At 37.8% G+C, this 25,192-nt stretch overlaps 1 protein-coding gene across 1 annotated transcript in view; it reads left to right on the forward strand.

Moving 5' to 3' along the window:
• Sprt (sprite) overlaps window positions 1-25,192 on the forward strand; it is a 73,534-nt gene that overhangs the window by 33,645 nt on the left and 14,697 nt on the right. Inside the window, exons 4-7 of the mRNA XM_064036381.1 lie at window positions 6,146-6,196; window positions 13,238-13,359; window positions 13,467-13,682; window positions 13,862-14,020. Of these exons, the coding sequence (XP_063892451.1) occupies window positions 6,146-6,196; window positions 13,238-13,359; window positions 13,467-13,682; window positions 13,862-14,020 (548 nt within the window). The remainder of the gene's footprint in view (window positions 1-6,145; window positions 6,197-13,237; window positions 13,360-13,466; window positions 13,683-13,861; window positions 14,021-25,192) is intronic.

Here is a 25,192-nt window from a genome sequence, read left to right on the forward strand (position 1 = left end):
GGCCACTCTCACGCGGCGCGGCTTTTTGCATTACCGTTCATAATATCCGTTGCATTATATTATTTGCAATTAATCCTTTGTGCAAGTGCAGCCAGGTTGTCAGTTTATACGTATGTGCAGTTGGATCATGCCCGATGCACAATAGAGCAAATTATAGGACTTGTTATGTTGCATTACATCGACAAATTGTAATCGTCATCATGACATGAATATACATCCTGTTGTAGGTTATTTTTGCCAGAATATTTAAAGTTTATGGTATTTAATTCTGCATAACATAAATGGACATTTAATTTTACGATAGGTAACATAAAAAGTTCGTCATAATATCGTCTAAGTACGGCAATTTCCTTGATGATGCCTCTAACTTCCTCGGTGAGAGGCACCGCTTAGGAGAGGCGATAAAGCCAGAGATTTGTGGCTTCGTACCGCGAGTAGTAATTAAAGCTATCGCCCCCGGACAGCTCTAACAGCTTAACAGCACTAATGGCTTGTTTACACCGTGTAATCATGCTGCAATCGCAAACTGATGCTGACTCAGGCGGCTAGGGGTGCCACCAGCTACTAGGTAAGGTCTGAGAGCACATTTAATACGGATAAATAAAAAGTTTTATAGAATCGTCTATTCTTTATTAACATATAAACAATCTGGAAATCATTAAGAGCACCTTTACATCAACCTTCATAATTCTCAAGATTAGTCAAGATGTATCCAATTAATTAAACATTGTGATTTTTGTATGTGTTCTTCAATAAACGGCTGATGTCATTTACATTATTTTTGTATGAAAATAGATGAGACCCTGTCCGGTAGGCAATAAAGTTAACTCAGGACGTAGACTAGTCGGCTAGTGTGCAATAAATCATAGTTATAAAATGTTTTATTAATAATGCAATTATCCTGTTGCTTATAAAATAAAATACATACAGTTTATAAATGCATATAATTGTAGACAAGGCTGAAGAATGTAAATAAAGCTAAACCGGCAATTGCAATCTGATATCACTCCATTACAAGGCACATAATAGCTTTGTCATAATAACGTCAATTAATTGTTTATCTACAGTACACTTAGTTATATCTATATCTATCTATGAAATTATAGGCTAATTATATTATTTAACCGCTTTAACTTAAGATTCTTATTTTACAAGCTTTCCATATCAAGTAAGTGTAACTGATCACCCCTAGTTGTCCGTCACAATGCGCATACGCAGTGCATGTAGCGCCCACGCGCGTGTTGCAAATGTGTCGAGATCATACATCACGTTCAGTCGGTGATTAATTGTGTAAAGCTTGGATATCAGCGGTGATGTGAGTGGAGCACCACATTGTGGTGAAGAGATAAGACGATCTTAGATATTGGATATGAATAGTTAAGATAAATGCTGGCCTATACTTCGGCCAAAGGATATGCATTGCCATCCAGCGTGGCAATGCAGCCTGCCTTTTGGGCACGATCCCCGCTGACAGCGATGCGGATAATTTTTTTGATACTTTGTATTTCCCCCTTTAATACTTTAAAGTTAATTTATATTTAATGTAAAATAAAGTTTAGGGAGATAAATGCATCAATCAGAGTTTCAACCCTTCACAATTTTTAAAATATAATTTTTAAAAAATATTTTCTTTGGACCACAGACATTATAAACCACCAGAAGTATTTTTTCTTGTCTTTATTATTGCGTAATTCATTATTCTTTATTTATGAATACTCTACCATACAAATCCTAAATTGTTTTGAAGACCATAATCCTAATTATCTTACAACAACCAAAATTAGTCCACTGCGAACAAAGACTGCAAAATGAACTCTTACCCGTAACTTCACACTGTTCACTGTCACATAATGCTCAATATAACTTGGCAACACTTACACAACTAGACCATGTTGTTCTACTAACATGCGAGGTGTGGGCGTGTCCGTCTGTCCGTCACTGAGTGCTGGCGGTGTTTGTCTTAGATCGCAGCTTCCTCCGCCATTACTGTGCTATTAGTTGTTAACTGCCTGAATTACAGTGATAGCTCGGCTCTTTGATAGACTAACTAGAGATTTTATTTTTACTTGAGTTTGTATTTCTAGATGTTTCCAATGTCATAGTTGATGTGGTGATTAAGTTATAGTTATTTTGAGTTCGAATTTTCAAGCTCTTCGACATTACATACAAAAGAGTTAGGCCATCAGTTTCGGAATTGACTAAATTAGTTCAGCATAAGCAACTGCATGACTAACGAACCATTGAAAGGCTTCATAAAATGTTAAATACTATAGTTGTATTTTCTACATGTGCTCACCAATTTCGGCCTGACTACTTGAATAATACTACGGGATAAGTAACTGCATTACTTAAGCTATAAACCAATTCCACATCCAATGACACAAGTACAGCAAGTATTTCACACAACGCCGCACTCATGACTGTTCCGAAGGCAATGCTCATGATTGATCATTAACTTCAAACCAAACATACTTCGTTAAACATTTACCTTATAAGCGCACGATTTCTAAACTCATTACACGAGAAAAAATCTCATTACGGAATTAAAAAACAAAGTCTTTAATGGTGTAAGTATCGTTTAGATCCGGAAGCGAGCGCGATTCTTCAAATGTTTCGGAGAATATGAGGGAAACGTCCACCGTGCTGGACGCCAATTAACATTCCTCTCGGATGCCGCGTGATCTGTAAATATGAAATAAATAGACTGTGTCAATCATCATAGTATGGCACATGTGCGGGAAACCGTTTGACGATTAGAAGTAGTGGTTTGAAGTCGAAGTTGAAAATGTTATTTTCAACTTGAAGTTGGGATTATTCATTCTAAAAAAAACAATTGAACTGAATTTGTCAGCTTATCAAGTGTATCTTCATCCAGTTTGCTTGCCAACTAATTTTAAAAAGTAAATAATATTCACCCTAACTTAGATATGTGTAATTTTCTTTCTTTACTTTAACCAACGTAGTATTAGCAGTGACAGTCTGATTACTACACTATACCACTTACAACATTATTAATGGTTGTTCTAGTACAAATAAGGACCACCCGTGAGGTGTGTTGTGACACCTAACAGGTAAATTACTTACATTACACCGCGGGACAAGCGTCTCTGCTCCTCACTGTAATTATCGCCGTGTTTATGAAAGCAAGTGTAACGTGAAACTTCAAGCAAATGTGCCGTCGCGCTCCACAACCGATGTAGGAAGCCTGTTTAGCTGTAAATAGGGATAATTTGTGCTTTAGCAAACTGACAATTAATGCAAATTGAAATAATTTTAATTCCTGGTTTTTAGGTCTCATGAATATGAATTAGTCAGTAATCCTCTTGGAGTTTAAAGTACCGTTGATTCTTTTAGTCCGCACAGAGAAATATCACAGGCGTAACACTTATCACTCATTTTATAGTTCATCTAGTTATTAATGAAATGTTAATTTAATTTAATCAGTTAATGGAGACTTGTCACACGGCCTTACGCAAGCATGACCGGTTGTGAAATAACATCGGCCTTAATAATATGTTACAAATCCAAAATAAACAAACTTTCTTATTATTTACGTAAGAAAATCTACGAAGAAGGAAGTACTCAACGAGCTTATTAGTGTGACTTATTAATGTGCTCTATAATTAACACTGAGAGAGAGCGCATAATTTCGTAATAACCCAAAAAATTGTTCAAGCCAAATTGATCGTCTTCTGTAGAAAGTCTGAGAAAATGTGCTTAAAATCTGAACAGTTTTTATCAAGGGACAACTAATTTAGTATTTCAGACACTACGCGCTAAAAATAAAACTTGTCTCTAATCAACCTATGCCACAGACTTACCAATTACTTTTTTAATCCTCCTTCCTTTCCTATCCTGTCCTATGTCCTTTCCTATCCTGTGATTATCCCTTCAAGCATTTCTAAACCAAACTACAAAAACCCTTCTATTCTCTCACAAAGAGAGACACGCATTAACCGCCGAAGCCTCCAGCCAGTACAAGCCGGTATTTTATTTAGGAGAGCTATAAAAGGCTGCGCCATAAAGTATGGGATCCTGAGCAGCGCGTCAGGGGGTGAACAATGCGCTGCTCACGTGAAATCTGACGGCGATGCGCGATGTGAAATAGAAAGCCGCAAAGCGGCGTGCGCATGCGCTGGTGAGGAGTTGGTCTCACTGGTAGTGGGCAGCGATTTTCGAATTTGATCATCCCTGTGTTATCCTAAGGACAGTATATAAGTCATCCTTGTGTCATTCTGAGAACAGGGGATATCGGTTCATCAGGACATGGGATGGTTAATGAAATGACAACGTTAAAATTGTCATTGCACTCAGTCAGACTGAACTATGTTTCTTTCAAAATCAAAATCAAATTGTTTTTATTTCAAGTAGGCCTTTGCAGGCTCTTATGAAACGTCAAATTAATTGCACTTTAAGTAAAGTTATGATACTGCGGTATTCTAGTTCTATGTAACTTTATGAAAGTGATTTTGATTCACAAGTTTCACAAGGCTGAATACGCTACGCTACAATTAATACGAAGTTCCAATTCTATAAAACTTAGCTATGCTCATCCTTCTCGCTACCCGCTAACAGTATAACCTGACCTGCCATCTGTCAGGCAGTGCGGCTGATAATCTTCATAATGAAGCGCGTGCGCCGACAGTTGTGCAGCCAAGCTAATAGTGCTAACTGTGGCACGGGGGAGGGGAACGTGAAGGATAATTAGATAGATTAAATATATACCTGTATATCTATTGATAATAGTACGTCATTGAAGCGTAAATATATAATCGGGTACAGCTGAAACCTATTCGATGGACTCCACAATTATTTTATTGATAATTTCATATCTCATAATTATATTTTATTAAACTTAGCATTATTCCTTTAAAATAATGGCATGGTGTTCCTTACAGCGCTTAACAGTTACATGACCACATTTTGCAAACAATTATTGACATTAAAAGCGCTGGAAATACATTTATGGCATAACAGTATTTTACCTTCATATAAATACAATGAGTTATTCCTAACGGCCTCATCGAACAACATCATAAGCTCAACCATGCATTCTCCTTTACCTAAATATTTCTCGACATCACGCCTTCTTCCCGCTATGTAGTGTACCTCCCCCCGCACCCTTCTGCAGGAAGATATGCAAATAATCACCGTTATAAGATCGGATGTATCAATAACATGCAGAAAAACGACTCTACTCTGATTTTGCAAATAAATCTATCTTTAAAGATATTAAATAAATCAATAAAATATAGATATTTTGCTTCCGTATACGTATAGTTGCAAGGTCATACAAAGAGAGCATATAAATGTGCACTATACACATAAATAATAGCTCACACATACTCTCGTGAATAAATATCTAAACTCAATGTTGGTTGGATCTTGCTACATTGCAGCAGTTTAATTCCCTGCACTTTAACACCTGAAATATTTTTCAAAGAGAATTTAAGTATCACCATTATTGGCTGTTATTTAGTTTAAAAAGAACGATATAATCATTACATCTGATACTGGCAAAAAAAAAAATAACCCACACCTCGTTCTACAGTCGTATAAACTAGCTCTTCTGTAAATACCTCGCAGTTTTAGGGCACACGTGCGCGCGCGCATTGATCGTGATCAGCTCGAGTGGCGGCGTCATACATTATACATACGAGTATCAGCCAGCTGGCGTCCTGGCTGCACGATATGTTTAGTCGAATAATTCATGCTGCTGATTCATGAAAAGGATTTTTCTTAAACTTTTTAACTGAGTTTGAGGAGTATTTAACGGTTTAAATGCAGAAAAAAAGTCGACATAGGCATCATCGTTTCTCCTTAAAATGTAAAAACACCTACAATACAGTGTAGTATAGTATACAATATAGTGATTTATGTCCATTATGTTCCAGTTTTTATTCATCAGTATGAACCCAGACCAATTTACTGTCTATATACGAGTATATTGACACATGTCCAAGTTGTGTAGTCATATTTTGGATATTTAAATCATTATTGAAATGGATAATTTTCCCCGAAATTCAATGAATTTAAAAACAACGAAAATACTTACTTTCGTCCTATATATCATGTGACATATAAACTGCAATGCCTTTTATGTCTTACCTATGTAACAAAACTAAATAATGTACGTTTGTTTCAGCAAACCCTGGAGGCGGGCGGCGTCGCCAACCTCGAGAGCCTGGAGGCCAAGGTCAGTGACCCCTGCACTCTCACGCCGGAAGCGTATGTAGAGCAGGCCAGACTTACGTCATCACTAAACTAGCTTACATTACAAAATTAATAGAAATAAGAATCTTCATTTCCTTAATTTTAGTTATTTTTAGCTTCTTTCTCTTTCAAATTTTAATTGCTAGACTTTTTTGTGTTGTGCAAAATAGACCAACTGAAATTGTTGTTCACGGATGGCATACTACTTTTTGCGAAGTAAGCGAAGCGCATGTAGCGTCAAAGCCAATAAAACTAAAGTTACATCTTTGAGTAATTTACGACTTGATTCAATTAGAGAAAATAGCCACAATATATACACAAATATGCTCAGAAAAACCCATAACATTAACAGCGAAGAAATTATGGTCCATGACTCTATAAAATATAGTAATTATAGCAGCTACTGGACTGCATCGATGCTTAGAACACTTTCACACATCTGAGAAAGCCACATATACATATACGAGCTATATGTAATAAATACATAGTGATTAAAACCGCTTTAATCAGTAGAAGTTGAAACTTTCATTCAATTTCCGTTGCGTCGTACAAAAGACATCAACGCACGCGGCTGGCTCGCGTGGTAATTACAAAGTGATTTCATAGGAAGACATAAATTGTTTAATTTAAAGCAGATTAAACATTTCATAGATATTAATAATTGCGGGGTTTGTTGCATTTATATTAAGTAGTAACTTGATAATGGATACATGTTTATTTAGGATTTCTATCCGGGATCAGTGGTTCGGAAATGCGTATGAAGATCAATTAAACTTATAACTAATGTAGCTCTCAACAAATAATTGAATTCGCTGACAGATAGCGTCACCAGGCAGCATCCGTAAGATAAACGTTAGGATTAATATTAACTGCTTGGATTTATCGAGTGTCGGCCACCGCTCGTTGCATGGCATTGCGCATGATTTGCATCTACACATACATACATACAGCTTCCCGGAGCGATGTGGGGTTCATACGGTATCCACGTGTAAGGGATTATACGTGTGTTTAATTTATTGAATGTTCAAGTAATTATAATTGATATGCCGGTTATAGTGATGAATAGATCGGGAAGTTAGTTACTTTTCATAAGGGTTTATATGCTTACATAGTACGGCGTCGTTCAATTCGTACTTGAAGCGTGTATTAGGTTTGGCTCTAAGATAAATTGAATTTTTCTTTATAAGGGCTAAGATGAAACACAATACGTTTATTTTTATCCCCAAAATATCTAAATTAAGACAACCAAAAACGATTCCTGTACCTCTTCCTTGTCGCAACGTATTCACATATTGTAAGAATTTTTGAAATTGGTCATTCATTCTTTAAACTTATTAATTACATAAAACCACACACTGCACTCCCTTTAATTATAATAATATAAATTTAAATCATGTTTCTACCACCATTATACTTTACTAAGGACACATTTACACCATGTTACTGCCTTAGACACTAGTACACTATCACCTACCTACAGACAGTTGCGACAATTAGTCGTGCGTGCGACAGGACGACACGCGCGACACGCGCGACACGACGCGGCTGATACACGGCGCGGCGCTGTGGGCTGATTAGCGGGTAATTAAGATCGGCTGATTAACACGCACTACGACTAGTAGGGAAGTTAGGAGTTATATTGTATAGGGGTAACAGGTACTGTGTTAGGAAATGTAGAACATACAAGATAGCATTGGAATTGAGAAAGGAATGCAGCTTCAGGTATATAAAATGTACTAAATAGTCGCACTGGTAGCAAAGTTCGATTTCTAGGTTCGACCAAATAGCTTTGTGGATTTTAAAATCTTTTAGAAAGCAGCCCGGAGTCTTGAAGTAACGGTGTGATACTTCTGTGTCCGTGACGACACGTTAAGCTGGCGTTCCCGAATCCTCAATAGACAACTGATTAAACAAATCCACTTCGGAGGCAGTCAGGTGGTTCAGGACTATTATTAAACCTTCGATAAGAAGGAGAATTGTAATCATTTTAAAAACCTACTCTATAATATTAGCCGCGATCGTAAAAGTGCACCTGTACAAATAGTAGATACATATTATTAACCGCCTCGGGGACAAACAGAACTTACATACAGCCTGCAGTGTAGGCGGGGCGGAGGCTTTGTAATCGCCGGCGCATGATGCTCGCATCCTTGTAATGAAAGTGACGAGGACTGGTGCTGACTGCGCGCCCGCCGGCGTGTGCGAGGATATTGATGGCTACAGTGGAATATAAAGCTGTAGCATTAATTACAACTGCTGTGAAATTAAGCTCTGGCGATCTGCAATGCGATACTAACATACACTCACAAATGTTATTATTCAACATCCTGTTTATATTTTTCTAACCAAAAGGGCTAGTTACCTATCACCAGACAATTACCGATTTGGATGACATTTGGCACGAACAATAATTAATTTCGTGAAACATTAATAATATAATCCCGCCAAAGTTACCTCAATTTGTAATACGAGCAGACAATGCCACATTCAGAAAGCAGATAAAATATTTCATGTAAATATTTAATTTGAAAGTGGCAGTCACTTTTTATTCAGTTATATTTTTCCAATATAGAAACCACATTAAAACAAATACCTGCATAATGTTACTCATTATTCTAGACAGTTGCATACGACTTAACTGCACACAACATCTTCACTCCCAAACATTACATCTGCACCAAAAAAAACAAACGAACAAACAGACAGACATACAATCAGCATTCGTTCGAGTATCATAGTAATCTCGCATTAAGGGAGCTCGCATGCATGCATGCATGTATAATCACAGGCTCGCACATGGAGAACAAAATGACTAGTGGAGGTGCCATAACGGAAAATATCCTAAGAAAATAGCGCACCAAAATACGAGTGTGCGAGGGATGAGGAACGTTACTGTCTCCGTCCGTTCACACCTTCTCTGGACCCCGTCTTTTTTTGAAATACCAAAAATCGTTCATAGATGTCTCAAAGAACCCCAACGCCTCCTTAGTTCAATCGTAACTGACAGTACTAGACCACACCGTATTTGACCTAGAAAAAGGCGCCTGACCCACATGCATTATGGCATCTCCGTTCATCATTACTTACTCCGTTTGCCCGCATATGCAATTACTCGCCAATTTATTGTCAGCAATAGTGTTTGCATTTTATCGTCGCATCTGACTGTCATTGAGACGACTATCTGCTATCCCTTTCTCTTTTAAATGATAGCAAAGAGAGTGATAGAGATAGTGGTTGTTTTTGTAGTGGATGTTTAACTGAAATAGTGGGCGGTAATTTAATCCCTATGATGTTAATGTCAGGAATGTGGTGCTATCGAGATTGTCAATATAGCTTATGTGATCAGATGGTAGTAGTCAGTAGGAAATACTTTTACCTGTTCCAGTGCTAAAGGTGAAAGCTTTTGTACTTAAACATATGGAATTATACCACAGTAAAAGATTGACAAATCTCCTTGATTAAAAGCCAAGATTTTTACATCCTTTTGGTTTCTTAGGCGGTCACATCATATTTATTTTTTATCTGTACTTGAAGCCCACCATGGTATCAGGTCGGCTCGCTTTCAATTATTCAATTAGTTATGCGATGCGCGGCCTGCGCAGACGCAGCTTTTTGTCCACAATCGATTATACTCGATTCATTATAATCCGGTATCGATTTCGCGCCCGACATTTATTGAATTAGTATCAACTTTATTTATTTTTTAGTGTTCATATTTTAATGTGTTTTGTAACTCAAGTACAAGGAAAATGTATTAAATTACCTATATTAATGTCAAATATATCTTTGAGGACATCATTATAGCATCAATAAAAGCTCTTGCCTATTCTTTGAATAAATCATGATTATCTAGTCGATTCAGTAAGTTTCGCAAAGCTTTACAAAACGCCAAATTACATTACAAAACTTCCCTTTCTTATCTTCGGAAAATCTTACGATTAAGAATTTCTAACAGCACACATCAAGTTCATTACCCTACATAAAAACAATGGCCTGGATGTCCCAACTTCTTCATACAATATTCAATCGTAGCGAAGATCTGCTTATCGAAGGCACTGTATCATATGAGCCGGTAATTTGTGAGAAAAAAGGGCGGCGTACAGTTGCGGTGCGCCGGCGCACAATGGCTGGGAACTCCGTGGTCGCCGGCTATAAATATAACCTGTGCTGTAAATATAGACACGCATCTAAGGAAGCAACTTGCGTGTTGTGGGGAAATAAACTGTAAACAAATGCCTCCTTTTATAGTGCGGTGGGTACGTGTACTTGCACGTTCTATTTCCCCGCAACAGTCACAACGATAGTAACTTGATAGTAACCTGTATACATTTCTGTTATAATTGAAAAATATTCATAGTTACTATTTATTTTATTTAAACTTTAAATAACGTCAAGAGCTAACTTAACCTTCACAAGGCCCAACAACCAAATCAATGAATAAAGAAATCTTATAACTAACCCGCTTCTTGTCTTACAAAGGTTCAAAATTCATATCAGGTCCCAATGCGTGCACGCAGTCCTTAGCATTAATCGGTGCGAGATCGTTGTGCGCATGCGTGTGTCTGCGCTAATCTGACGCGTGATCTGCGCACATTCCCACCGGCAGATGATCTTCATCATCTAACACAAGTAGTTGTTATTGAAATCTCCCCAGGGAGCTGTATAATCTAAGGACTATAAAATGCTGAGGTGTGATAACGTGGAGCTAATAACAGATGCTTAGGGATGCAGTAAAACAGATGTATACATTTGTATGTCTGCATATTTGTGTGATTTTGTCAGAGAAAGGGAGATAGAACAATTTTCCTTCAGCTTCTTGTGTTCCTGTACCCACATGGTCACATTCCTTTACATGTTATCCAGTTAGTCTAAGATTTATAACAGAGATTTATTTGTGATTGATATTCACAGCAATATGCTTATGGTTTAAGTGCATCGATTAAAGCTACATGATAACTGCCAAGTAGTAAATATAGCTCGCAGATCAAAGCACTCTTCTATTTTATTTTAAAATAAGCTGTCAAGTCTTTGTCTGTCTCACACTTGAAACAAAGTCCGCCGTGTGGAACGAAGCGTGCGCGTGCGCAGGAAGTGGCCGTACGACTCCAACGAGCCAGACCTTTGTACTACCTACTTTAAAGTTTTAATAGGAAAACTGGCAGTGGCTTTACAAGTATTAAATTAAAGCTAAACTGAAATATAAAATAACTATGTAACGACGACTTAATGTCCCTGCTTTACCAAAAGACATTAAAATGATGTTTATCTTCACATTAAATGTTGTATGACGACGGATAACACAACATTACTAACGTTATACGAAAGTTCGTTAACGAAGAGTCAAGAATGTGCTTAATTTACTATCCAAATAAACTATCTGTAGTGACAAGTCCCAGCAATTAACTTCAAAATAATTATGAAAACATAAAACAACTTAACGGTAAAGTCTGTCTATCCATTTTAGTGTCATTCATGACCCAAATAAATAATCTGGAAATAAAGTCATAGTAAAGAAACCTCTCAATTAACATAGACGAACGACTTCCAACTTGGAGGTAACTTAGACATTCAATTTAAACATAAGTTAGCGAGTCTGTTTAATTAAGTCGCTGAAGCCGAATGATGTACAGTCTGCACATAAAATGTGTTGAATGACTGAACAAATAAACGTAAGTCGTACGTACCGCGCCGACATTTGTTTGCCTGCATGTCTTACCCAAGTTATGGGAGTTGGCGACGGTTACTGCTTTATGGCGGAAAGTGGCAGGAAGGCTCAGTTGTAGGCATATTTTAGCTCATGCCTAGACAATGGACAGCTTCATAATTAAGGAATAACAGTTTGTTTGTTTAAGCGCGGAATGCACTTCGATTTCTTGCAGGATGTCTTAATAGACTATTCTTAAACACACATATACAGATTATACGCAGCAGGCATACATTCATTAAACATACTACGACTATGTAGAGACAACCATTTTCCAGTGTATATGTTATGGACCAAGTGATAAATTGGGCAGTATACATAATGCCCGGTCATTATGAAAAATGCCCAATATGAGAGTGCAATTTGATAATAATTATTCAAATAATCAAATTGACCGGGCACTATACATATTGCCCGTGACCTTTTGGGCAAAGTAATATAAACATATTTAATTTCATTTTTTTTATTGTTATTGACATTTAACTTAAAATAAACTAAATATTAAACCACTTAAATAATCAGCCTCATGATTTGGATTAATTATGAAGGACTTCTGCCTTAAATGATATCATAAAATATATTTATTTAGCGTTTAATTTTTTTACTCAGTACGTTTAAAATATAACACATCACATATCAATTGACCCAGCATGGAAGTAAGCATGCAACATGCAGCAAGCATGGCTTCTGTCACGGCTCCGGCGGTCCCATGCGAGCTTATCGTCGCAGATGGTTTTCACGCTCACCACCGCAGCTTCAGGCCGCCTCGCCCCTCCGCGCCTACACGGTTTTGAATTGCACTCTAGGGGTAGGGCAGACAAGACTACGTGGAGTCGGTTTTGCAGCGACTCGTTTTCGTCACTAAGTTCAATTTTTAATACAATGTTTTGAATCCAAATTAAATTCTACCATAAAAAAAAACGAGCCAAGAAGAATGAGGTCAAGAAAAACGAGGCGGAGTTAGTAAATTGGATGACAATTGTCCAATTAATAATTTTGTGGCTAGACTTATAATTTCCCATTAAAATATAACATATAATTTAAAACAATAATCATAAAATATGTAGCAAGTAACAGGATTTATTTATTAGAACAACTGCCACCCTCGCACCGCATAAAATATAGCTTTATTATCAAATTGCCCAACTATCATGTAGCAATATAATAATGCCCGTACAATGTGATAAATAATTAAGTTAAGGTAGTTATTAATCACTTGGCCCGATAAAGCTAGACATTATTCATAATGCTCGGGCATTATAAATAATGCCCGAATTAATCACATGGTCCATAACATATATAAGTAGTGTTTTTACATAGATGGCGAGTATCGAAGTGTCGCTGGCGGGGTCCCGGCGACGGAGCGCGGGCGCCCGTGACGTCACGCGCGAGTTAGACGCACTCCGCACCGCCCTCACTGACAAGGATACCCTTATACAAAGGTACAAGTTATATTCAAAAGTAGTAGCCTCTTTTCAAATGCTATGAACACAATACAATCTAATTTTCACTCCTCTTCAAGTACATCCTAACCCCTTCTTCTCAACAGCCTAAAAAAGCAGCTGAGTGCATCTCTAAGCGCGGCCCGCCTGGCGTCTCCTACTGCATCGCGCGCCAGCAGCCACGAGGAGCAAGCATCAGCCCTATCGGCGGAGGAGCGAAGAGCCCTGGATGAGCGCGCCAACGCCGTGCGAGCTGACCTGGACGCCAGGAAGGCGAACATCCAGGAGTTGAGGAGAAGGCTCGAGAAGACCCATGTCACTGAGTAAGTCGTTGAAGACAACTGGCAAATCGGACAAATGGCAGTGCTAGTACCTACATATGTATGGTAGTTACTGCATTTATTTTTATGGCTACATAGGGCTACAGCTGCACGACATTAAAATTTACACAAGCAAAAGCGGTCTTCTACCTTCCATTCTATCATGGCTATCTCCTCCGCAGCAACATTGACACGCGCATCCAGCAAGCGGAGCTGCAGTACAAGCTGGGGCGCGAGGAGCTGGAGCTGCTGACGCTGAGCGAGCAGGCGCGCGCGCTGGCGCAGCTCATCGAGCAGGCCGACGCCGCCGCCACCAGGAACCACCGCGCCACCATGTACAGGTAACTACCACATATCATATAGGAGACAGTAGCCAATAGCAACGGCCCACGGATGAGGGAATCGTAAACTCATTTTTTAGGCCCCGAAAACCCTGTTAATTCACAATACCTTACCTTACTACTGCGCTTGATCTCTCTCCGGTTGTGTCGGATTACCGTCCCATCCGGATATACAATGAGTGCACTTATGTCTGCTCAAATCCTTGTGCACTATAGTGTGTCCTGCGTAGTTGGCTAATCTCTTTACATGAGAATAGCCCCCGTAGCCGATAATCGGCAAGGAGGACATCACTAGAGCTACCACTTCTTGTGAGTCCAAAGAGAGGGTAAAGTGGCCGGACCCAGGGTCCAGGGGAAAGCTTTTAATAGGTTATTTGTATCATCAGTTGTATCCATTTCAGTAGATAATTAATGGACCGGGCTGATGTTGTTGTAACTATGTTTATTTAGGTAATATTTTGCAGGTTTTTCTCCTGTACTGCGATTCTATAAAACTCGATCAACAACTCGCATTTCACTTCGATTCGTAATGTCATTTCATACTTTAGGGGAGGTAGGGGAGGGATGGGCACTTTTTCACAATTTATTGCATAAAAAATCAGATTTTACAGATCATTATCAACTTTTATTGCCATTTCTTATATTCGGCTAGATATAATGAAAGAGCTTTCCTAAAAATTACAATCAGTTTCAACATTACGAGATATTTAAACGGTTTTATTTAGCTCACCCCGTTTGTTTTATTATACCCACTCGACAAAATGTCAACCGAGATTAATCAGTTTTTAATTTTATCAGTTTTGACACAGAATTTTAGCTAAATATGATGTTTTAGTTATAATTTGTTATTGTAAGGAATTTGAGGCAGCTTTTAAGTATAAAATAAACAGAAATCTCTAAATTCGTGCTGTGAATATAATCTATGCTTACCCTACGAAAAAAAATACTGACAGCGCCAATTTGCCTTTCTTGCTGATTTTGAGGAAACCTTATATATTTTTTTACTACGGCCGGATTGTTCAGAGCTTCCACTACTTCATTTATGCAACGAGATGCAGACGGTTGCGATAAATAAGTTCTGATGCCCTCTTTAATAACCTTCTGGTAACCGCCACTAGCCAAGAATGATAAAGTACATAGTATCTGTGAAACAATAAATCAATAAAAAATGTAATACCTACTTTATCTGGATTTAGTGAAAACAAAATTGAGACCAATTTGGTTATTTTCATGCTTAAGAGAATACCAATATTATAACTGAAGTACAGAGTCTTTTGAAAACATATCAGCTGGCGGAAACCACATAAAGGGAATACTCCTTATTAAGAACTAAGTGTTTTTCTTATTATTGTGTGCTTGATTACAATTTTTCAACTATAAACTGTGTCAATACTTACTTTTACACGAGTTGTAAGTCCTTTGCCTCGACGTTTTGTGGGCTTTATCAGGGGCAGTAAATCAGACTCCAGTTGGTCAATTAGCTCCTTTGACAATCTATATATGCTCACATAGTCATCATCGCGAGTTAATAAAGATAAACTACGAATTCTAGCAGATTGTTGACGCTTTTCTAAATTATCTAAAGCATGAGCTTCTTCTAATAAAGATTTAAGCAAAAACATTCTAGCCATCGTTAAAGGTAGGCACTTAATCACTTTAAAACACTTAGAACTTTATTTAAACACTATTTTAAATATAATAGTCTCTAGATCAAGTTGGCAACGGTACCTGAAACAAGATTCTATAAAGGATTTTTCGCGCAGATTTATAACCTCACAAATTTTCACTGACGAAGAAGAGCAAAAATTTACAAATTATACATTACATGGTATGTCCAAGCCTCCCTACCATAGGGAGCATTGGACACTTTTGACTTAGTTTATGAAAAAAAAATCGGTAAAAAAACTTTTAAGTTAAACGGTTTTATCTTATGTGCACTGAAAACTAGAAAATAAAAAATAGTTACTTACCTGTCAACCTACGTAGGTGGTCCCGGTCATATTAGACTAAAATAAAAACGTGGGGCCCATTAACTATTGCTGTAGTACTCTCTTCTAAAGGTATAATAGGTGTGGATTGCATCGACTTACTATAATTGTAACTGGAGATTTTGACAATCAATAATTAATAATAGAAAATACACATACCTTTCATTAGTTTTCTCTTTATAACGATCCGAAACCGCAACAAAATATTTAAGTACTTTTACGAGTGTTTGTTCTTGACAACTCACAGAAATGACAGATAGTCTATGGATGAACACCGTTACCAGTCGGTAACGTAAACTACCCAATAAAAAAAAACAAAACTATGATCAGAAATCAGAATAAAAGGACCCCCCTTTTATTCTGATTTCATCATGTCTCCCAACTGCCCATCTCTCCCCTACCTCCCCTATAGATAGACAGATTTTGGCAGATCTGTCAAAATCTCGACTTTAATTTAGTTCAACTTGTCAACACGCTCGATAGTGAAGCGCTAGTGTAGTTTGACAATGTCAATCACGAAACTTTAAGGTAGAATTCCGTGGGTCGCGATTGTCGCAGCCGCGCGCGACAAAAGTCAACCTATGAAAATGTATGGCACCGCTGCCGAGGGCCGCGACAGTCGTGCGCGGACGACGAATTTCGTGAGCCGCTCGCGGCCGTACGCTTCTCAACATGGTCTAGCGCTTAATAACATCTATAGAATTTTAGTAAAACCAGAATTAAATTGTTGACAATGCCGCGAGCAGCTTACGAAATTCGTCGGCCGCGCGCGACTGTCACGGGCCTCGGCAACGGTGCCATACATTTTCATAGGTTGACTATTGTCGCGTCCACGGAATTCCACCTTTAGATCGAAGTCGAAGTGAGAGTGATGTCGAAGTGAGTTGTGATATTTTATAGAATCGACATGCTGGTAATTAATTCCGGAGTAAGTTGCATGTATCAGCGATGCTCGTAACTCATATTAGTTGTAGAAAGCTAGGGAACCTTTTTGTTTGTTATCTCATTGCCATATCGCGTGCGCACGCGCCCCAGTTGACATTATATTGTCGGTAGGAACGCGATCGCAGAACCCGAGCCTACTTTTCCTACATTATCTGCTATTAACTTTTTCAGTTAGAAAACTGTGTTGTGATAAGTGCTAGTAAATGACAACAAATGGAGACAAAACACTGTTATTTAATTTAAGTAGTCGTCATCAATCATTGCAATTAGATATAGTTATATGTTAGTATCTATTTAGTTTTCTTTATACGCCTTTAAAGGCTTGCTTTTATTGCTTCTGCGGATTTTCTTGTAGTTTTACAGCTGTACACCCACAATCTTCACTTGTCAATACAAACGACGTATATGGAGTTTCAAAACACAGCGATAAACACATCATTTTACTATCAATTATACCTAAATGTCCTCGAATTAAAAGTAGTTTTGTAGTTCATATTTCAAGTGATTTTACCTGTACAAAACTTTCTGCCGCTAACGATGGGAACTTGTATACAAATGAGTGGATGATCAGGTTTTTGCTTGTCTATTGAAAGCTGACAGATTCGCGGCCGTCACTCATCCGATCAGGCGCGTGTAAATTGTGTCGCACGACACCCAACATGGCGAGTGATCGGAAACACTGTCAGAACAAGGGTTTAGTTATTGACTATATTTGTAGTATATAGTGACAGTTGTGTACAACAGTTTCCGTGTATTTAAGCCCTGTGAAATCTTGCAAATAATATTGTTATGTTAATTTGCTGTAGACTTGTTAGTCTTTCAACTGAATAAGCTTCTGAGTTTATCTTTGTGAAGATACGACTTGTGGTATTGAATATAATCTCAAGATCTTCATCCATGAGAATTTAACCAGGAGTTCTGTGTAAATCTCGAAAAAATCTTAAAGTTAAAGTCTTAAAACAGGAACGTAAACACGCATTAAGTTAATTTATTTAGAGAAACAGTGAAGTAATTGCATTTACACTCACACAGAGATAGGATCTATTCAAATTAACTAGAGACGCACATTGCGTTTCCTGCGTTTCCACACTAAATGGAAAACTGGGCATCAGATGAGTGTTACGATCATTACGCCATCCATTGTTCGGCGGGGCGTGGCGCGACGAAATACTTTCTATAGTTAGTGTTCGATGTAGCACAATCGGTGGGAACTATCGCCGAATGTGGCCGTCAATAGGGAAAGTTCTGGACGTTGATTCAGTTATTTGCTGCGAGCTATTAGAGAGGTGGACGCGTGCGAACTTGTGAACTTAAGAGGTGATACAATTCGCTGGACGATGAGAGGTGGGCGGGTACAGGAGGTAACTTGTAGATTTCTTATCTCGATGATATATGATGATGATGATGTTTAGAGGATCCGTTTATATTTCGACCGGATATGATATGCAAAGATCTATGACGATGGTGACATAAAGCATATTTCTAATTAAAACAGAAGAACCGTATAAAAAATACTTACCCCTCATGTAAAAAAGCTGCATCAACATTCTCTCGCAAACAGTAAATTATGAAGCCAAACAGGCGAATCTAATCGCATTGCCTACAACAATTACTATCAAGAGACTACACAACTTTATGAACACAATAATATACGCTTATCGTGGAATTGCACAAAACCGCCTGCGCAATCTAATCCTACATGTTTATCTATAAGTTATCAAGGCTCTGTTCAGACAAACGCATTACCATAAAACAATTAGCCGACAAATAGCTGGGACTCAACACCTCCCACAGTACTGCCGACAGCCGACACTGTACTCGAGTGAGTACAGTCTACAGTGCGGTGTACTCGAGTGGGTACAGTGCTTTACTCCCACGAGCGGCGACCACAAACAATGCCCCATTAGAGTACAGTCATACGTGAAATATTATTGGTATTGGTTTCCCACGGCGCGGTGCAGCGGTAGCGATACTTGCGGTTGTGGTGTTGGCTTCAATCCTCTGCGAATGGGGAAATTGTAATTGGGTTACGATGGAAGACTTAAAATACGAAACAGAAGTTGGGGAATGAAAACTTATTTCATAAAACTTTAAATACCATGGACACTAGCACTGACACATCACCAACTGTTCAGAAATTCAATCCTAGTTTCCAATATACCAGAGAGAGGCTAAAAAGAGTTTAGCATATTAAATCAAGAGAGTTAACATACAGCAGCTTTAAAAGAGCTTTCAAAACCTTAACAATACCTACATCTACATATGATAAAGCATCGTAAATCAAGTTATTCTTATGAGGAGCCCAGGCGTGACAGTGTGATGTTCCCACGACTAGTGATTACCCGCGGCGCGGCTCGCTGCGGTCAGCGTCGCCGTGTCCTGATCACCGAGACACTGACCTACATACGGCTTCGCTTTATGTTACAAGCTTAAGTTTTTTACATTAGCCAACCTAGGTAACGTGGGTACAGTATTGCTGTGTATTACTAACCGATATCTGAAGAACAAAAACATTTGTACTAAAACTTAAGCCTGTAGGATTCAAGTACCTACATACAAAAACCGAGGGCAAGTCGATAAATATTTATTCAATCTGTAAGAACACAAAAAAATAAATAATACTCACTAATATGTCGTTAAAATTCATTGAAAATTAAAGATAAATATTGTTCAACAATTATAAAACTACGATGCCCAGTGGTGATTACTTTAGCAAACAAGGCAGTGCGACATAAATACTCGCGTCATCAAGCTTAGTTCCTGTATGATAAATTAATCTTGATGAAAAGTGTCGTTTCATTCAATAACTTATGTACGGTCAGCAAGAACCTTGTTCCTTAGATTAATAATAAATAACCGAGCAATAAACCATGGCGAGAAGTTTCTGCTCACTATTTAATATGGCAGACACGTACTATGGCGCAGCTTCCTTCTACAGGGCGACGAGTTTTTACTTAAAATCAATTTAATATTGAGCGAAATGGACCGTAGAAATCTGAGATTTATTTTTACTGCAAATACAAGTTTCGAATAAAAACTAGAGTATGTACAATTATTAATTAAAAGAAATTATGGAGAGCTATGAAGACCTTTTTTCGATGGTGTCAACGTGTTATCGCACTGCAATAGACGTAAAGAAAATAAGGTGTCGGGATTCCATTTAAAAAGTAGCTTGAACAAATGCTCACCAACTTGATACAAATGTATATGGAAGTGGGTATTTAGAATATTCGCACCGTATTTTGTAAAGTTGAACATTGGTACAAATACATGTAATGTCAATTTAAATGTGAAATTAACTTTATTGATAGAGTACTCGTTTATGTTGATTGCTTGCTACTGTATCAGAAGCCAAGCTTTCTAGTACCATGAAGTGCCAATAGGAAATTCTTTAATACGCTGCCCAGTTTAATTACTCAATCGTGTCTGTGCATGGCGATAAAATGCCACTTTTACGTTGTGGCTGTCAGGCCACTTGATTTATGTTCATCGGTAGGTAAATTGTTTCATCGATTGAAGTCGAAAAGAAAGAATCGTTTTTAAGTTATTTGATAGCATCATGTTGAGTTTTATCGATTATTAAATTACTTGTGTCATTTATTGTCCAAGAATTCTAATGTTATGAGAAAAAGATCTTTCATTGTCTATTAGCTCATCAATGATGAATTCTCTACAGTAACTCATACAAACAAAATTCTTTTTGTTTAAGTATCTTCGTGAGTAAAATGGCCTGTCCATCAAACCAGACGATCCCTAAGTACACGCCATTTTCTCAGCAGTTGCAAACCTTCGCAAACACTGGAAAGGTCTGCATTTAATAACATATAATTTAAGATACTTGAAATTACGCAAATTGCCGAGTGTTCGTCTCAAAGCGGCAAATTAGGCACCCTAATATGTTTCCTGGAAGTTAGTGGAACTGTTACTATAAATGCAGTCTGGATGAAATTCTTGGTAAACGGAGTGGGGCTGAGACTGACAAACTTAATTGGAAGAACAGTTAACTAGTTAAAATGATAGTAGAAATGTAAGCTCCATACTGAAGGAAGACTCATATAAAAGCTACTCTGAAGCCATCATACCGTCTCGTCACATTACCCGCTATGTATTGCATGTAACTGACTTGGTACTAAACCGCACTTACTCAAAGGTGCATAATGAGAGCTTTTAGCCATGGTGAATGCATCATCCCGACCGTGTCAGGTACCGTTTGATGAACTCACACACACATACACACACTCACACATATGCAGAAAGCGCGTAAATCTCGTCCGGGACAAAAAGTGCGCTCGCGGCTAATTGGTTCACACCTTTGTCACACGTGACGGTGTATGAGTTTATAGTTTCCGCGAATGTCGGGACATATGCTAACTGTCTGCTAATGTGCTAGACGCTATACGGCAATACTGCCCCTATTATGCATGGAAAAGAAGCTTTTTATCTTCAATCTCCAACAATGCTTCCAGTGTGAGATGTTGAGTGACAGCCTAATGACAATCGTTAGTCTAATCGATTTATGACGGACAACGTGGTAGCTAAACTAATCAACAGAAATCTTAATCAATTTAACCACAGACAAAAACAAATGATGTATTGTCACAGTAAAACAAACGAACTCTCTATTTCAACGAAAGCGTTACAGCATTACTGGCAGACAATATGTAATCTCGAGATTACCGCGTGTAGTATGTAATCGCAATTATAATACATAATGACTTTATCAAATTCCCAGTCTTCTTAAACGAAAGTAAATACCACAATGCCTAATAACGGCCAAAGATCTTACCTTATCTTGTAAGAAATCGCCGGAGCAAGATGACTTAATGAAAACCGCATAATACAACAAAGGCATTTACTTCATCATATATCATGCATAACAAGCTTTATTTAACATAATATAATTTAACATTACTTGTGATTTCTCTCGTGGGAATATTCACAATAGTGTACGAAATTTCGACTGATTTATGAGTGTGAACATTAATTTTAGTGAAAGTGTTCGCAGCTAGCGAGGCTGGAAGCAAATTAGGTGTCGTATGCGGTCATTTGACGACTGATTTGAGCATCGGAATGTACTTAAGTACAATCAGTATCTAATGATGATAAAGTGGCTTCGGGAACATTAGAAACCAAGAGGTCCAAACCTCTGTATTCAGCACTACTCTTATCTAATTCCATATTATTATGATCATCGGACTAATTCTTAAGAAGGCCACAAGTCTAACATTTCATTACCAACAGTTGAAGAACTAGTAATTATAGACTCGCTAATTAATGTACAACCCGTTTAAACGCAGTCAAGGAATCAGGCTAACCTTGCTAGACACAGATGCAAACGAACACAAAGGAAAACAATGCAACTCGTATTGTTTGTGTTGAAGTTTTGCTCCGGTTTGTTGTGAGGAAGACTGCATGACGATCATGTATCTAACTGGTTGTAAGTGTATACTGTGATATATGACAATAATACACTATTTACTCATTAAATTTTAATCAACTACGTTCAATATAAAGGTATTTAACTTATGAATTCGATGACTTAAGAGCTCATTTGTTTCCATTACATTACCAATACACCATGAACTTTGATAACCAAGAAGTTGATAAATGGGACTCAATGGGACGGTCAGAAGATTCGCATACTAAATACTCAATAATATTTAAAATATGAATAACAAATACATAATTTTCTTTGACTACAGAATTCACATGTTAACCACTTTCATACACGTTCCTCTTTAGCAAATGTAAGCAATCTGTTGAAAGCGATGTGACAAACCAAACCGCAGTTATCTGCAAGGTGCGGGTACATAATAGCTGTAATTTAACTTTAAATACGAGATAGTTATCATGAGAGCGGTCTAATTCGATAAACTGTGGGACATAGATAGTGGTCGCCGTGCGTGTGCGCCGCTCGGCGACCACTCCTAATGCGGTAATGATGGCCGGCGCCCACGCAAACTGATTGTTAGTTTGGAATCATTTTGGTGCACGATAATACTATAATATGGGATTATTTGAACAGTGAGGCTTTTCTTTTGAAGATGGCAAGGAAAATTATACTAAAAAGTTGCCACAAATATGAAATGGAGAAAGACACAAACATTTAATTTAAATAATGGTTTATACATAGTTCAGGCTATATTCAATTGTTTCTGCTTATGTGGTATCAAGTCTTCATAAATGTTTAAATTTTTGCATAAATGCATGTACTTTGTCGACAAGAAATTCGAGAAATCTTTCACTTTGGCTTTATGGGAACAAATAAATTAACGACACATGCTTGTCCCACACAATGGACCATAAAAAGTGTGTTTTAAATGAAGACATTTACTTTTATTAGTGATTAACATGGATCATCACAGGTCATCAAATCGCGAGGTATTTAGACGAGTAATTTCGCTCAACGTGGGAATGGTCTCAGACTATATTTCCAAATGCTACCGAAAATGAAGTCATTAAGAATGTATTAAGAGCTACAGGTCTGAATGTGTCGTCAGAATAATAACTATGCTGTTCATAATACATAACATTACGCCATTATTCGACAATGCATACTTACAGTTAAGTGCTTTTCTTTTTGCTAATCATATTATTTCATTACACAATTCTTTATTACGACGATAACTTACACTTAATTTTAGTATCTGTAATGAGACGTGGAGATACTAATAATTAGATTTCTTCAAAATATGCGCTTTGCAATCAAAAATGTCTTAAGCAACAATGACAATTGTCCCACCACACATCATCCCTTTTCACAAAGCTCATCCTTCATATTATCCTCATCTTCAAAGTATCCATGAGCAGTATATGTAACGTACACGCGGCAAATGTGCGTCTGACACGCGCTCACTACGAGCGCGTGTCAGACGCACATTTGCCGCGTGTCAGCGTCGTGCGGCGCGCGGCGGGGCGCATGCGCTGGCGCCGCTGTTTTACGCAGTTTCCACTGCTTGTGGAACTAAACCGCTAGCAAGGATAAATAGAAGATACCCTCTATGAATATAAAGTATGAGGAGTAGCCTGATCTGACGATCTTTATAGAACGTGGAAAACTATAAAATATGCTTATTGCTCTGTCTGTCTCTACGGAAAAGAGTATTTTTCCAGTAAGATAAATCACATAAAGTGATGATAAATATATTCTAAAGTGTAAAGCGATGCTGAAGCCAATTAAGGATCTTATTTCAAGCGAAGGACTCCAGCCATAAAATTCTCACTTTCTATTCAAATCAGTTGAAAATAAGTGCGTCGTAGTACTCGTAGTCGCTCATGTTATAGCCAAGTTTATGAGATGTGATGTGTTATAGCGACAAACTGCGTGCTGGACGGCTGACACTCGGTGATGGACGTCCGTACGATGAATTTTATTAGAGGTTTTAATTAGTTAACACATAATTTTTAGTACCTAGGGTGAAATATCTAGTAAGTGTGTAAGTACTTATTAAAATCTCAGCGTGCGATTTGGTTAAGGTTTAGGCAGGACAGAAATACTTGAATGCATAGATTAGGTAACTCGTATAACGCTTCCTGCTACATTACCGTCAAACCTGAAAGATAAAAAGTAAGTGTGTCTTTGTCTTGACTTTACGGCAGCTCTAAAGAAAGGCTAGTAAAAGAAGAGGAATAAAGATTTCAATTGATATAGGCAAATTATTTTGGAGCTTTATAACTCATATATTTTTTAAGCTTTTGATCAGGGGAGTTTTCTTTTTATAAGTCTAACAATTCAGAAGTAGAAGTCCAGAGAATTATTACTCACAAATAGGTAGATAAATGCGTTACAATTTTTATGAGCATAGGTAAGATTCTTAGAATTCCTTAAGAAGCTGGAACATGTTCTATAATAAATCGGTTTCCTTAGGAGTCGCTCACGTGCTGCTAGATAACAGCCGATATATATTTTATTTATTCGCACCGTACATGGCGCGCAATCTTACGCTCCGCGGTTCTCGAAGGATTGATTGCTATCGCCTTTTATATTGCTTTCTATACGATGTATTGGAGCAGGGGGAGCATTTCTATACGAGGCTACTGAGGAGTCTAGATGAAGGTTTTCATCATCCTCATCCTCCGAGCCTTTTTCCCAAACTACGTTGGGGTCGGCTTCCAGAAATAGGAATAGATGAAGGTTTTCCACAACCAGAAATAGGAAGAAATAGGTAGGTAACAGGAATTAGACAATATGTGATTGAGCAAAGATTGAATAATTGCAGTCTTCTAATGTCAATCAATG

The sequence above is a fragment of the Helicoverpa armigera genome, chromosome 9 (assembly GCF_030705265.1).
Source record: "Helicoverpa armigera isolate CAAS_96S chromosome 9, ASM3070526v1, whole genome shotgun sequence".
NCBI lineage: Eukaryota > Metazoa > Arthropoda > Insecta > Lepidoptera > Noctuidae > Helicoverpa > Helicoverpa armigera.